The sequence below is a fragment of the Setaria italica genome, chromosome III, assembly GCF_000263155.2.
Source record: "Setaria italica strain Yugu1 chromosome III, Setaria_italica_v2.0, whole genome shotgun sequence".
In the NCBI taxonomy this organism is placed as follows: domain Eukaryota; kingdom Viridiplantae; phylum Streptophyta; class Magnoliopsida; order Poales; family Poaceae; genus Setaria; species Setaria italica.
Genome location: NC_028452.1, coordinates 14,353,893 through 14,368,961, shown reverse-complemented (window position 1 = coordinate 14,368,961; position 15,069 = coordinate 14,353,893). Strand labels below are relative to the sequence as shown.

At 50.8% G+C, this 15,069-nt stretch overlaps 3 protein-coding genes and 1 pseudogene across 3 annotated transcripts; all 4 read right to left on the bottom strand.

Annotated features, from left to right (window-relative positions):
* Positions 1-3,754: 3,754 nt before the first annotated feature.
* On the bottom strand, positions 3,755-5,833 carry LOC101755648 (UDP-glycosyltransferase 73E1). The gene is made up of 2 exons (XM_022824951.1): positions 4,214-5,833; positions 3,755-4,111 (listed from the first exon to the last, which is right to left on the bottom strand). Exon 1 carries the CDS (start codon positions 5,691-5,693, stop codon positions 4,233-4,235), a length of 1,461 nt encoding a protein of 486 aa, XP_022680686.1. The 5' UTR covers positions 5,694-5,833; the 3' UTR covers positions 3,755-4,111; positions 4,214-4,232.
* A 1,902-nt stretch (positions 5,834-7,735) lies between these two features.
* Positions 7,736-9,524, bottom strand: LOC101755239 (scopoletin glucosyltransferase). Its single transcript, XM_004961550.2, has one exon. The coding sequence runs from the start codon at positions 9,461-9,463 to the stop codon at positions 7,976-7,978; it is 1,488 nt and encodes a 495-aa protein (XP_004961607.1). The 5' UTR covers positions 9,464-9,524; the 3' UTR covers positions 7,736-7,975.
* A 193-nt stretch (positions 9,525-9,717) lies between these two features.
* Positions 9,718-11,204, bottom strand: LOC101754838. The gene has a single exon (XM_004961549.4). It carries the CDS (start codon positions 11,083-11,085, stop codon positions 10,048-10,050), a length of 1,038 nt encoding a protein of 345 aa, XP_004961606.1. The 5' UTR covers positions 11,086-11,204; the 3' UTR covers positions 9,718-10,047.
* Positions 11,205-11,761: 557 nt separating this feature from the next.
* Positions 11,762-13,204, bottom strand: LOC101777422 (annotated as a pseudogene).
* Between the last annotated feature and the right edge of the window lie 1,865 nt (positions 13,205-15,069).

The following is a 15,069-nucleotide window of genomic DNA, read 5'->3' as shown; positions in this document are numbered from 1 at the left end:
AATTTGAGGAAGATGATAGGCACTTTGTTTCTATGATATCGTCTAGTCGTGTTTCGCATCGTCACGAAATTGTCATGAATACTCCGCCTCTTAATGAATGCACTCTGGCATTTGGAGATAATTAAGTTCATGTGCGGTTGTAATCTAATTGCCAATGCTTTAGTGATGATCTTGATAAAGGAGTGGATGAGGCTTATTGGCTTGAAGTCATGTATGGTGTCCGGTCCCTCTTTCTTCGGTAATAGGATTATATTCGCTATGTTGATCAGTTGGAGATTGTTGCACCGGAGAGAGTAGAACGCATTTACCGCTGCCATTACGTCCTGTTTGATAATATCCTAGCATGATTTTAGAAACAATCCCGTGTATCCATCTAGCCTTGGAGCTCTATCACTTGGCATGTTGTGAATGGCTTGTTTGATTTCCTCTTCGGAGAAAGGTGAGTCTAGTGAGGATAGATCATGCTGGTTGAGGTGAAGGAGGTCCCAATTAAAGTCCGCACAATGAGGCTAAGGTTGCTGCATTGTCGCTTTGAAAAAGTTCTGGATCTCAGCCAATTTTTCGTCGTGTGTGCACGCCCATCCACTCCCCTTTCTTAACTTCTGGATGTAGTTTTTCCGTCGCCTAGAGTTGACTTGCCGATGAAAATAACGCGTATTGGCGTCTCGTAGCTTAAGGTTTGTTATTCTACTTGCCTGATACTTACGCGTGCGTTCAATGACAGCTAGTCCCATGGCCCTTAATTTGAGTCGGCTACGTAGGAGATGCTCAGCCTCCATGAGTGCTTGGTGTTCTTGCGCTATGTCCAACCTGAGTATCACTTCTAGGACCATATGCATCTGTATTTTCACATCTGGTATGAGACGGCTGCTCCACTCACTCAGTGCAACGGCTGTGGCCTGGAGCTTGTGATAGAGTCTGTGGAAAGGCTCGACGTGTGGTGACTACATGTTCCACGCTCGGGTTACTGTGTCCTTGAATCCTGGGAGCATCGTCCAGAAGTTCTCGAATTTGAAGGATTTGGGGCGTCTCGGTCCACATTGGTTGGAAAGCAAAATAGGACAGTGGTCGGATAAAAAAGTTGATAGGGCGTGCAGAACGTGATTACTGAAAGCATTCTCCCATTCCACATTTGCAAACACTTGCTGATTTGCGCGCGTGGGTGTAATCGTGTTTGAGCTGTTTGTTGTTGAGTTTTTATGCATGTATTTCACCAGTAATTTCCCTTCTCCATTCCTAAACAACCCAGCTTCGCTGTTTTTATGCATTTTGTTTGAAAATATATATTTGGGGTCATAATAATTAGTTTGAAGACTTTCTCGTTCATATCTGACTTTTGAGCGCCTAGTTTCACCCTACTTGAGAGGGACTCGTTACATACTACCAAGGGCAAAGTCGTCCATATTTATTTGAGTGTTCAGAAATCAGAACAAGTTGGCCTGGGTTTCGATCAGGTATCTTTTTCTTGCGAGAACGTAGTACAGATCATCTGTGTTGATGCTCGCTTCTCATCATCCCGTTCCCTTGTAATCATGGCCCGCTTGGTTCCCGGTCCAGCACGAGCACAATTCGTCTTCACCATGCTGGCCGTCGTGCTCCGACGCCGTGCGTCCTAGACTCCTAGTCATCACTCCCCATGTCATGCAGTGATGCAGACGATGCAATTGCTTGCTGCGATTTCTTCGTCTTATAACGCACGCAATAGTCTTTCTATGGTCCAATAGTTCATCATCGTCCTTATATTTAAGGGAAAAAATGGATCCATGAAGGATATAGAAAGAAACATGTGCTATTAATATACCATTGAACCGAGTTGGTATACTTCAATATCAATGAAAGATTTCGCCATTCAGAAATTTTCCATCCCATCACGTTTTTCCATGCATGTAGTCATCATCTTCACCGTCACACGCAATATTGAATCTGCGCGCGCGGTGCATCGCTTCACGGCGCGCGACGCAGCAGCCGCTGGGTCCCACGTGAGGCCCGTCCATGTGCTGATCCGCGTTTTTTTTCTTTTCAATTATTTTTTCTATACCAAGTAAATATTGTATACACATATAAGTTATGTGCATAAATTTTTTTAACAATATTTTCTCAAAAATTATGACAAATGTTATGCGTATAAGTTATGTATATCATGAAAGTTGTATATGAAATTTATCACGGAAAAAAAGTTATGCGTACAAATTATGCATATGGGTTACAACTTTCTAAAAAATAAAATTCGAAGTTATTCTTACAAATTGTACCTAGAAGTTGTACACATAAGTTCTGTACGTTATTGAAGTTGTGCTAAAAAGTTATCTCATAAGAAATTATATTATGGAGTTATGCATCGAAGTTATGTGCATAAGTTATGGTATTCTGAAAATGAAAAGTTGCGGGATTTAAAACTTTCCCAACATGGAAAGTTCAGAGGCTGCTCGGGAATCGATGGCTGGAAATCATCCCAGTGCACACACTAATTAGGAAGGCCCCCGGTCACCCTTCTCTCTACTACCCCCCTCCCCCCACACCACCCCAGAGGCAATAACCACGCATGCCACTTGGGATTAAAAAACATCATCAAATTAATAGCATGGACAAAATCCCACAGTAAAAAGGCACACTTCCCAGTTCATTTGTAGCTACGGAGGAGTATATATATGCTAGACTAAGCTAGAAGATCCTTGAAATTGATGGAATCACCACTGACGCCTCGCTATCAGGGTCACATCACCTATCACTAAAAGAACAATGTTGGTTAATCCAAAAATAAATTTAGAAAAATACAAGCACCAGTGCCGAGTCAAGAACTCAAACCCTGTTGGATAGATTCCACCATAAGAAACATTACCAGCTAAACTACACTCAGTATGATCCCAAGTAACATCACGAGAAGTATAATATATGAACATTTAGTGTTATCTAAATACGATGCAATACCTACATGAAGAACTTGCTTTCTGACAACTCAATTCGAACCTAAATCGACGCACAAAATATTTGATATTTGAGTTTTAATCTAATTTTACTTATTACAACTGTGTTATTCATGGGCCCTGTTAGGTGATTTCCATTATATGAAAAATGAAAAAACTATTTTTATCTTTTATTGTAAATTTAGCTTTAAGTTAATTTAGCTCTTTGTTTAATCACACCAAATGAAAATAAAAAAATACTTTCACTATATTTATTCCAAAATTAGCTACTTATGAATTGTATTGGACATTAACACTTTATTTAGGTTTTATTTCCAATTTATATCAAAATCAATCTACTAATTATTTTTTCTTTTTATTGCAAATTTAGGTAGCTATTAATTGCATTTGATACTGACTCTTTGTTCGGTGTAGATTCATTGTAGTCTGTTAGATTACTAAAATCAATCATATAGATTTTTCCTTTTTCTAATTAATGTAGTAATTTATTGGCGCTCTCGAGATATATCTTTTAACTTTCAAATACTAATATAGAATATAATATAATGTAAAGATAGATACTCTTACCATTTGAAAATGGAAGGTGTTTTAATTTTGTTCTAAGTCAAATTTGTCTAAGTTTAACTAGATTTACAGAAAAATATACATCAACACCTACAACATCAAATTAGTGTTGTTAAATTTATTATGAAATATATCTTGACGTTACATTTATTATGTACTATATATGTTAATAGATTTGTTAATTTGATGCGTTTAGAAGTTGTTTGTAACTTTGCAATAAATTGTTTTCAGCAGTGATCAAAAAGCTATTAGAGTGCGCAGCGGAATCGTACAAATATTCGACACAATATCAAACAAAAGCCTCCAAGCATAAGTGTCGACTGCAAGATACAAAACTATCATTTCGAAGAGACCACATCAAGTTGTCTCCATTTTCCTTGAGTAACATAGCAGCTAGAGTGTCTACCTGAAGATTATGTGCAGATGCCCTGCCTGAGCGACCAGACCAGCAAGCAAAAACACACGACCCTGCTTAACAGTTACCAACAACACTTTCAGCAGTACAGACAACAGACAGGGTTTCAGCAACACTCAGCCTAGACAACAGGAGAGGCACAAACTTCCTTTTCAGAAAATTGATTTTTGGACGTCACTTCCTCCACACCGAGTTATCTATCCAGGTTCTGCAGCCACCATGTCCCGGTGCATGCGATATACTTGAGCTTACTAACCCAATCATTGAAAAACTCAGAACAGATACATAGTCGGGAGTCGGGACACACTACCTGAGCTCAAATCAGAGTATCAGATTGTGGCATCGTCCCCTGCACCAGCGTTTCTTCCTTCGATGAGATCATCAATCAGGCGCCGCAGGTCATGGTGGGAGGAGCCACCTTCAGCCATGGCCGCATGAGCCTTTGCGGAGAGCTCCTTGACCCTGCTCCTCGCGGCATCGCCTGCCCCTCCGGGCTCCATGAACCTGGCCACCGCTCGTGCCACTGCCTCGGCTGGGATCAGCTCATGTTCTTCAGACTTTGTGCTCCTCACTCCAGCACCCTCCGGCCACAGCCGCTCTCCAATTTCTAGCACTTCCGTCACGAACCTCTCGGTGATGAACTGCTCGAAGACCATCGGCCACGTCAGCACCGGCACGCCGGCTGCTACAGTCTCCATGACAGAGTTCCATCCACAATGCGTCACGAACGCCGCTACCGCTGGATGTGCGAGGATCGCGGTTTGCGGCGCCCACCCTGTGACGACCATCCCTCTATCCCCAACGCGCTCCTTCCACCCCTCCGGTGGCATCCACGCGTTACCCCTGACCACCCACAGGAAGGACTTCCCGGAGTCTTCTAACCCGAGAGCCAGCTCGTGAAGCTGAGCCTCAGAGACATGAGTCAAGCTTCCAAAGCATAGATACATGACTGACTGGGTTGGCTTCGTGTCCAACCAACGGATGCAAGGTGAGTTGCCGGCGCTTGCTCCGGCAGATGGCGATGGCAACGAGAGGGGGCCGACGAAGTAGGTGCGCTTCACGTAGCCATTGCGCATGTACAATTCGCAGTACCCATGCTCCAGATCGAAGAAAGTGTTGACGGCGAGTCCGAGGCATCTTCCTTGCGCCGAAACTGCCCGGTCTCCGATGGAGCGAGGGATTATTTGCTGGGTTCTTAGGAACTCTGGGAGCTCCATAAGAGGGACCCGTATATCTGGGTTTGGAAACCCTGGGACAGTCACCACGCTGCCGGTGGAGTTGTGGATGCCGCCGAGGACAAGGTTCACCATGGCCAGTGTTGGGAACGTACCTATAGCGTGGAACGTGACACATGGCACTCCCAAGTCCGCAGCAACGTTGACGTTCCAGAAGAAGTGCGGGTCGGTGATGATGGCGTCCGGCGAGTGCTCCCTGATGTGACCTTCTTGTCCCGGCCGCATCAGCGCCTCGTCCCAGGCAGCTGCATCGATGCGCCAGGCGTCCGTGGCTGCGACCGTGGAGAGGTTCTCGACGCCCGGCGGGAGGCCATCCACGGACGGGAACGCGTACGTCGCCACCTGAACCGTGGCACCGGCGCTGGGGCCGCGCCGGGCCAGAGCTGACCGGACGACCGTGGCGTTCGCGGGGGTGACAGCGACGGTGGCCTCAACGACGCCCGGCCTGGCCGCGGCGAGGTGGAAGGCGAGGTCCGTGAGGGGGCCGATGTGGCTGCTGGCGAAGAACGGGATGAGAAGGATGCGCAGCTTGTTGCTCCGTGTAGGGGAAGCCATGGTTTGACTAGCTTGATGCTGTGGGCTTGGCCGGGGCGGCTGGAGCGATCTTCTTGCCTAAGCACGGCGATCTGTCGTGTTACGGAGTAAACAATGCGGCGCGCGCACCGCATGGAAGTTATAGAAGGCAACAAGATCGCATTAACTCACTCACGCCTCACGGTCATGGCATCACGAGGCCCTCACCTGCCTCCCGATCACAAGCAATAATGCATCGCGAAGGATGGAAACACGTGGATCTCGTGTGGTATAAAATACAAAGCAATCAATTTGTTTGATCTTGACATCGTAACTCCATGGAATAAACAATGCAAGCTGCGCGCGCGGATCAAATCTTGTTTCGAGTAACGAAATCTGCGGTGTCTGCTTCGTTGTGAAGAGTTTGTGGAGAACGCAGCCAGACTTACCAGACAAACTGGTGCCCACCTAATCTGCTCCCACTGCAACAGTGACAGGAAAAATTTAGGTGGTCTTTGGGATGTTTGAATCCTGGAGCTAAAGTTTAGTCCATATCACATCGAATATTCGGAGGCTAATTAGGAGGACTAAATATGAGTTAATTATAAAACTAATTACACATATGGAGGCTAAACGGCGAGACGAACCTATTAAGCCTAATTAATCCATCATTAGCAAAATGGTTACTGTAGCAGCATATTGTCAAATCATGGACTAATTACACTTAATAGATTCGTCTTCGCCTCGCCGTTTAGCCTCCATCTGTGCAATGGGTTTTGTAAATAGTCTATATTTAATACTTCTTATTAGTATCTAAACATTCGATGGGACCGGAACTAAAGTTTAACTCGGGGATCCAAACATCCCCTTCGTATTCAATTCCTGTGCATTTCCATTGCGATGAGTCTGGTGCCCCGGTCCTATGTTAGAATTAGGATTGGGGGTCCTCGGCCCCTCTGCATGACCGCACTGTCAACGGCACTTAACACGGAGTGACAAGCACCTTGCTCAGCGGCACTAACTCCGGGGATCAGAACGAGAATGCTTGTAAGTCTCGATCGGTCTCCTTTTCTTCGTTGTTGCATGGGAAACAAGAAGATCTCTTGCCGTCTCTCAAAAAAAGTTTAATTTGGCCTCACTGTCAGATATCTCCTCTGCAGACTTGATAAGCAAGTATTACATGTCATTTATCTATGCTAATGAAACTCGCATTCCACTCCATTCCCTAGCTCTATGTTGGGATCGTCCAAAAACCGAACAACCTTGAGCGACGTTCGTAGGCGGAAACTTCCTAACCTCGCAAGATCAGGGTCAGCAGATAAAACTCAGTTAACCTCGCAAGTTTTGAACCAACGTATAAACTCGGTTAACTTCGCAACTTCTTTGTTCCTTTAACTTCGAAGCTAACAGTTATTGGCTGATGACTAAGTTATAAATTAACTTACCCTTGAGTGTTCACATTTTGGTCTTGAACACCGAGCTTTTCACTCTACTTTTTACTCAGTATCGGAACTAAACTAGACGCCACAAGGTTGGACATCTATCTCGGGCTCGAGGTTACGGAGCTCTTTCAGCGCGAGGCTAAGGGTGCGAAGCTAAAGGCTCAATCTGGCACAGAGAAGAAGTCCCGAGGTTAAGGACATGAAGGCGTGAGAAGCGTGACTACATGAAGGCGTGAGAATTGTGACTACATAAAGGCGAGAGAAGCACGACTACATGAATGCGTGAGAAGTGTAACTACGTAGGAGAATTCAACTTGTACACGTTACCCCAATAACCTTTATGTACGGTATATCCTAGGAATGCAGTAGGTGAGGAAGGATATTTTCGGGATGTAAAATGACCTACGGGTCATTATAAAAGTGAAGCCCTACCATGTTGTAAAGGGAGATCAAGATTACAAGTGTTTTTCCCACACTTTGAGACCAACACTCTATGACCTGGCTCGATGCATCATGTTTTGTTGGTGACAAGCACAGCAAACTGCATTTGCGCACAACTGAGAGATGAAGATTAAGGATGTGGTATACAGTACTGTTAAGTTACCAGACGTTAAATTACCTTGCAAATAGTTTTTAAGGGAAAATGCAGATCATATTTTGGTGTCTTGAAATCAGACACCTCAGTACCGCCGGTTCACCAGTCACCACTACTGACGACAACTGAGTGCATAATGGCAGACAACACAAATCAAGTTCAAAATTACACCCATGAGAAGCAACACATTGCACATGTCGACGATGGCCGTTCTAATTTGTTTTTTTCTCTCTTCATCGACGACAAACAGCCACCGCTCGCCGGAGACATCCCCTGAAATTCCACCTCTACTTGCCGTCAGTATTGTTGCTCGTTTCCACGGGTGCAACGGACGGCGAGGTCGTCAGGCCGGCAGCCGCTCTGGCCTCGATCAGGTCATCGATGAGACGATGCAGATCACGGGACGACGACCCGCCTTCCACCACGGCGGCGTGGGCCTTTGCGGCGAGCTCCCGCGCCCTGCCCCTCGCCGCCTCCCCGGCACCGCCGGGCTCCAGGAACCTCGCCACCGCCCGCGCCACGGCCTCCGCCGGCACGACCTCTCTCTCCTCGTACCTCGTGCTCCGCGGCCCGCTCCACACCCTCTCCCCGATCCTCAGCACCTCCGTCACCAGCCTCTCCTCGATGAACTGGTCGAACACCAGCGGCCACGTCAGCATCGGCACGCCGGCCGCCGCCGCCTCCAGCAGCGAGCTCGACCCGCAGTGCGTCAGGAACGCGCCGACCGCCGGATGAGCCAGTATCGCCGTCTGCGGCGCCCACCCTCTGACCAGCATCCCCCTCTCCCCGACGCGCTCCTCCCACCCGTCCGGCGGCGTCCACCCATCGGCCCTCACCACCCACAGAAACGGCCTGCCGGAAGCTTCTAGCCCAAGCGCCAGCTCCGGGAGCTGGTCCTCCGAGATGACAGCGAAGGTGCCGAAGCACACGTACACCACCGAGCAGCTAAGCTTGGAGCCGAGCCACCTGATGCACGGCGACTCGTCGGTGCCTGCTGCGGCCGGTGGCAATGGCAACGAGACGGGGCCGACGAAGTAGCCACGCTTCAAGGATGCGACGCGCACGAACAACTCGCAGTACTGCTGCTCCAGGTCCTGGTACGTGTTCATGGCGACGCCGAGGCAGCTGGACAGCCCCGCCCGGCCCTGGTTGCGCTTGTCGTCGGACTCCGGCGGCCGTCTCAAGAACTCCGGCAGCTCGGCAACAGGGATCTGTATCTCGGGCTCCGGTAACCCGGGGACGACCACCACCTGGGACTCGGACCCGCCGTCTCTGACGGCACCGCCGAGGAGGCGCATGACGAGCAACGAGAAGGCACCGATGACACTGAACGCGACGCACGGCACGCCGAGCTCGGCGGCGATGCTGCTGTTCCAGAAGAAGTGGTAGTCCGTGACGACGGCGTCGGGGCACCGCTCCATGAGAAGCGCCTCCTGCGCCGGCCGGGTGAGCGCCTCATCGATTGCGGCGGCGTCGATGCGCCACGCGTCGTCTCCGGCAGCGGAGAGGTTCTCAACGCCCGGAGCGAGGCCGTCCACGCGCGGGAACAGGTACGTCGCGATCTCGACCAGGCCGCACGCCGCGGGGCCGTGCCGCTCGAGGAGCGACCGAACCACAGGGACGTTCGCCGGGGTGACGGCGACGGCGGGCTCGACGAAGCCCGGCCTGGCCGCTGCGAGGCGGACGGCGAGGTCGGTGTACGGACCGATGTGGCTGGTGGCGAAGAAGGGTATCAGAAGGATGCGCAGCTTCTTGCTCTGCTCAGCTGTAGCCATGGCTGATTGCAGGATGTGTACTGGTGTAAGGATTTGGGTTGGGAGGGCAGCAGGACTGCAGGAGTGCTCTAGCTTTAATTTTGCTTCAGCGTGCTAATCTCATGTCAATTAGTTTATAGCATGATGAAAACCAACCTTAGTTTTCTTTTAGGTTTGGTAAAAACAATGCAAAAGCCTGCTCGCAATTTAAAGAACTGTTACATCCTTTTCTAATCTCAATTTAATATCTTATCTCTATCGACCAGGCCAGCAGGGATTTTAATCTCAATTTAAATAACTGTCGCCTCTCAAATTTTTTTTTGTCTTGACATTACAACATCTACAAAAAAAGCTGCAAGAGCTGTTAAACTAGTGCTGGTAATAGTACAAGGATGAACCTTAATTGCATGGTTCATCCGAACAGAATAATCTTGCAGGGGATGGTTCGAATCCAATGAGTTGCTTGCCGACCTTGCAATGTCATCGTCTGAATTACCAACCAAAACAGTGCCTGCGTGCATGGCACAAGAAATTCAGAGGACACCGTGAAAAATCATCTAAACCAACCTATCCTAAAATCAAATTCATGCAGGCAGCAGGACGAATTATTGCTTCGCCTTCCCTCCGGTCACATTGGACACCATCTCCCTGAGGAACCGGGCCGACTTGGTCACGGGCGAGTTGGCGGCCATGAGGTTGTACAGCATCGTCTCCACCTCGCCGATCGTCGGCCGCTTCTTCAGCCGAGACACGACCTTGAACTCCTGCCCCTCGGGCGCGCCGCCGTCATTCTCCACCATGAGCACCCAGCTCTCGCCGCCAAACCTCCCGCCGTCGACGCACCGGAGCAGCACGCCCCTCTTCTTGCTCAGCAGGCCCCGCACCTCCAGCCCCGTGAAGGAGTACACCACGCTAAAGGAACCCACGAAGCCCCTCGCGCCGGCGCCGAACGCCTCCCCCTCCTCATCATCGAAGCTCCACGCGGGGTTGAACAGGACCACCGGCTTGGGGTCCACCGCGGCGGCGGCAGCCTTCACCTGCTCCACCTGCGCCGGCCCCGGCGCCAGGAACACGGCGGCGTCGCAGGCGCTCAGCACGTCCGGCGCCTCCGAGCCCAGCTGCGCGTGCGCAGTCGCCGAGTCCCCCGAACTCTCGAACTCCCGCATTGCCACCGCCAGCGCGTCGGCCGAGGGCCAGACGAGCAGCAGCCTCGCCGGGGAGCCCTTCTTCGACACGCCCGCGCCGCCGGAGAACACGTCGAGCGCGAGGCGAGCGAGGGAGCCCGGCGAGTCGTCGACGACGGGGATCTCGGCGCGGAGCCGAGGCTGGCGCTGCCTCTTGAGCTTCTTGAGCGGGACCGAGTTGTTGAGCGGCCTCTGCAGCGCCGTGGCGAGGCAGGACCGCGCCTGCGCGACGGCCTCTTCCCTCGACGACGGCGGCGAGGGCGCGGCGTCCGACGGCGGGGACGACGACGCGGACGAGTGGACGACACGCCGCGGCTCGCTGCGGAGGAAGGTGAGGGAGGGACGGAGACGGGGTCGTCGCGGTGGCGCGGGGAGCGACGGGCGCGTCGGGAGTGGCGGGAGCGAGGGTTTGAGCGCGCCCTTGGAGGGAGGAAGGTTCAGGAGGTTGTTCAGAGCCATTGGCGCGGGAAGCGTCGGTGCCAGAGAAGATAAGGCGTTATCTAGATTTCGAGCAACTTTTTTGGCGAGATCAAACTCCAACCACTCGGGTTTGTCTTCTTCTTCTACCTCCCTCGTCCTCCCGCACCCTTCTTGCTCACCGGCCGTTGAGCTAGCTAATCCACCACCACGTTAAGACGTCGTCCAGCCCGCTAGCGCTAGCGGATCCAGAACTGCATCATGTCGTCATGCTTTGCTAATCACGTTTTGACACGACTGCCTCCGGCCTACCCGCCGGCCCCTTTGAGCATCACTCATTCACTCATTCATGCAAATTCGTCCATCAGTTTAATTAAAAAAAAGTCAGAGTAGTGGCCACAGAAAAGTTCAACTCTACTAGCATTTTTGGAAAGTCAGAGGAAAATTCTGCGGAGCGGAGGGCGGAGGCAACATGTTGGTGAAGTGTGCAATGGCGCAGACGCCGCGGAGAACTTGGATGGGGCTCCAGCTGGCACTGGTCTTTTTGACACGAGCAGGTATTTGGGCTCAGTCCCTCGCACATCACCTTCGACATCTTGCAATCAGATACTTTTTGTTGTTCAAATGAACACCCAAGAGTAGAAGAATACACATTAAGCAGAGATACAGAGGTTCCAGCAATTCCCAGTTCTGCTCGCGGTCGTCGTTGATGCGGTTGCTATTCACGCGCGCGACGACCAGGCTGCCCCGCCGCCGCTATATTTGCTTGGACCAGGTCATCGACGAGGCGGCGCAGGTCACGGTACGACGAGCCGCCCTCCGCCACGGCCGCATTCGCCTTCGCAGCGAGCTCCCGTGCCCTGCCCCTTGCCGCCTCCCCGGCACCGCCGGGCTCCAGGAACCTCGCCACCGCCCGCGCCACGGCCTCCGCCGGCACGACCTCTCTCTCCTCGTACCTCGTGCTCCGCGGCCCGCTCCACACCCTCTCCCCGATCCTCAGCACCTCCGTCACCAGCCTCTCCTCGATGAACTGGTCGAACACCAGCGGCCACGTCAGCATCGGCACGCCGGCCGCCGCCGCCTCCAGCAGCGAGCTCGACCCGCAGTGCGTCAGGAACGCGCCGACCGCCGGATGAGCCAGTATCGCCGTCTGCGGCGCCCACCCTCTGACCAGCATCCCCCTCTCCCCGACGCGCTCCTCCCACCCGTCCGGCGGCGTCCACCCATCGGCCCTCACCACCCACAGAAACGGCCTGCCGGAAGCTTCTAGCCCAAGCGCCATCTCCGGGAGCTGGTCCTCCGAGATGACAGCGAAGGTGCCGAAGCACACGTACACCACAGAGCAGCTCGGCTTCGTGCCAAGCCACCTGACCCTTGGCGAATCGCCGGTGCCTGCTCCGGCAGGTGGTAGCAGTAGCGAGAGGGGCACGACGAAGTAGGTGCGCTTCAGGAATCCGCTGCGAAGGCACGTATCACAGTACGGCCGTTCTAGATCCTGGAACGTGTTCATGGCGACGCCGAAGCACCTGCCTATGGCCACAAGGCTCTGCTTGAGCCCGCCGAGCTCCTGTTGTTGTCTCAGGAACTCCGGCAGCTCGGACACGGGGATACGGATCTCCGGCCCCGGCAACCCGGGGACGGTCACCTCATGGCCGTCTATGGCGGCACCGTGAGGTGGTGCATGGCGAGCGTCGAGAAGATGCCTATGACACTGAACGTGACGCACGGCACGCCGAGTTCGGCGGCCACGGCGTTGTTCCAGACGAAGTGGACGTCGGTGCTGATGGCGTCGGGGGACTGCTCCCTGACGAGCGCCTCCTGCGCCGGGCGGATCAGGGCCTCGTCGATGGCGGCGGCATCGATGCGCCACCCGTCGTCGCCGGCGGCGGAGAGGTTCTCGACGCCCGGAGCGAGGCCGTCCACGCGCGGGAACGGGTACGTGGCGATCTTGACCAGGCCGCTCGCCTCGGGGCCGTGCCGCTCGACGGCTGAGCGAACCACCTTGACGTTCGCCGGGGTGACGGCGACGGTGGGCTCGACGGCGTCTGGCTTGGCTGCCGCGAGGACGACGGCGAGGTCGGGTGAATGGGCCGATGTGGCTGGTGGCGAAGAAGGGCACGAGAAGGACGCGCAGCTTCTTGCTGGACTCGGCAGCGGCCATCGATTCTTTGGTAGGCTCACTATCGGATCAGAACGATGCTGAATTAATTGAACTCATGCATTAGGGTTACTTAGATACGACCTCGATGCATGCCAAAGTCCTATTTAAGCAAAATGATGAGATGATCATGGCAGGTAACTTGCATCGCTGCTACGACGTTGGAGTAGAGGCGCGGAGAGTGAGCGCAGCGATGCCTTACCAAGAATTTGGACCAATGCAAATGCCCATTTAGCTTTTGCTCAGACTTCATTTTGTGAGAAGGTAAACTCAACATAAGGTTAACCAAACCAGATGGACAGGTTGGAATGTCAAGAGCTAAGTTGAGCCTCAGATGAAACTTCAGGGATCAAATTGGCTGTTCTTTCGATAGAATAGGATCGAACTTTTAACAAAATTACAAAGTCGTTAACGAGATAATGTTGGAAGCAACTACCCCCGCTTTCTCCTCATTGTTCTGATTTTAGGAAAATTGTAATGCCGTGAATATCAACATCTGTTAGGTAAATCCGTAGATGACACGTTATCCTATCTGGACGTTTTAGCGAAGCTCTGTCATTTTCACATGGTGAACACGACACAGTGAATGTCCTGAATTTCTAATGAACCGGGGAGAGCATCCTGCATTCATCCCAGGTCTGGAAATGCCACATGCTTTGGACAGGAAACGAAACAATCCACAGATGAATCGCAAGTCTCTTACTCTGTCAGGCTAAGCAGAAGAGCAAAAACATCATAACAGTGAGCAGCGAATGATGTTGTGTCAAACCACAGGAATGCAGGCGTGCAGCAGATCACGCATTGATCTACAATCCATGCGGATTGCTGCACGGCAAATAAATTGCAAAGCTGTCGAGTTTGGGCCTCGATGCCAGTGAGTAATCCACGGAAGCATACTCCCGCAGTATTAGAGCTCGATCCAGTTTGCTTACTGCGCCAGAGATTGAAAAATGTATCTATATATGCATCTTATATAGTTCATCCCCACTAACAGGAATTAACACTTTTTAAAATCATACAACAGTAATTTCTTTTTTGTATCAAGGATGACGAAACTAGGAGAACAAATAAGTTAACAGAGACATACCTGTATAATCCTACCCATACAGAGCGTATATGACAATACAAACATCGACATGAGTGACAATACACTACACTTCCTGATCACATATGTACACATAGTTCGTTCAAGTTATTCTCAAAAACAACGTGAACAAAAAAAAGTACTCTGAGTAGTTACCGGAATATTGAACTTCTCGATTTCAAGCCATACTGATAGTTTTAACAGTCAGTTTTCAAATGAATAAAGAAACTGAATACCACCACCAAAGCAAAATCCTAGAGTGAGATGCTAGCACATAGCACCTTTTGGATAGTCAATGTCCCTGTAAAATCAATTCACTTCTGTTCCCTCCTGCATCCCACCAAGGAGGTATCACAGGGAGATGAACATACAAATATCACAAATTATTAAGTACTTCACACTGTACTTTCTTTTTTATATGAACTTCTTAGTGTACTTAGTACTGTTGGAGCGCTAGTGCAGAGCTTATTATTTGAGCCATTTCCATTATGACCAATATAGAACTACAAATGTCATGAGGTAGGTAGTGTCATTGGGAAAAACATAGAATTGTATAAAGGTACTACTTCCGCTCTTAGGGGGTGTTTGGATACTAGATGCTAAACTTTAGCGGTGTCACATCAGATGTTCGGATGCTTAATTAGGAGGACTAAATATAAGCTAATTATAAAACTAATTGCAGAACCCTAGGCTAATTCGCGAGACGAATCTATTAAGCCTAATTAATCCATCATTAGCAAATGGTTACTGTAGCACCGCATTGTCAAATCATGGGCTAATTAGG

Bases quoted from the DNA above. Each gene is read 5' to 3' on its own strand.
- LOC101755239 (XM_004961550.2), bottom strand. From the start codon at position 9,463: ATGGCTACAGCTGAGCAGAGCAAGAAGCTGCGCATCCTTCTGATACCC.
- LOC101755648 (XM_022824951.1), bottom strand. From the start codon at position 5,693: ATGGCTTCCCCTACACGGAGCAACAAGCTGCGCATCCTTCTCATCCCG.
- LOC101754838 (XM_004961549.4), bottom strand. From the start codon at position 11,085: ATGGCTCTGAACAACCTCCTGAACCTTCCTCCCTCCAAGGGCGCGCTC.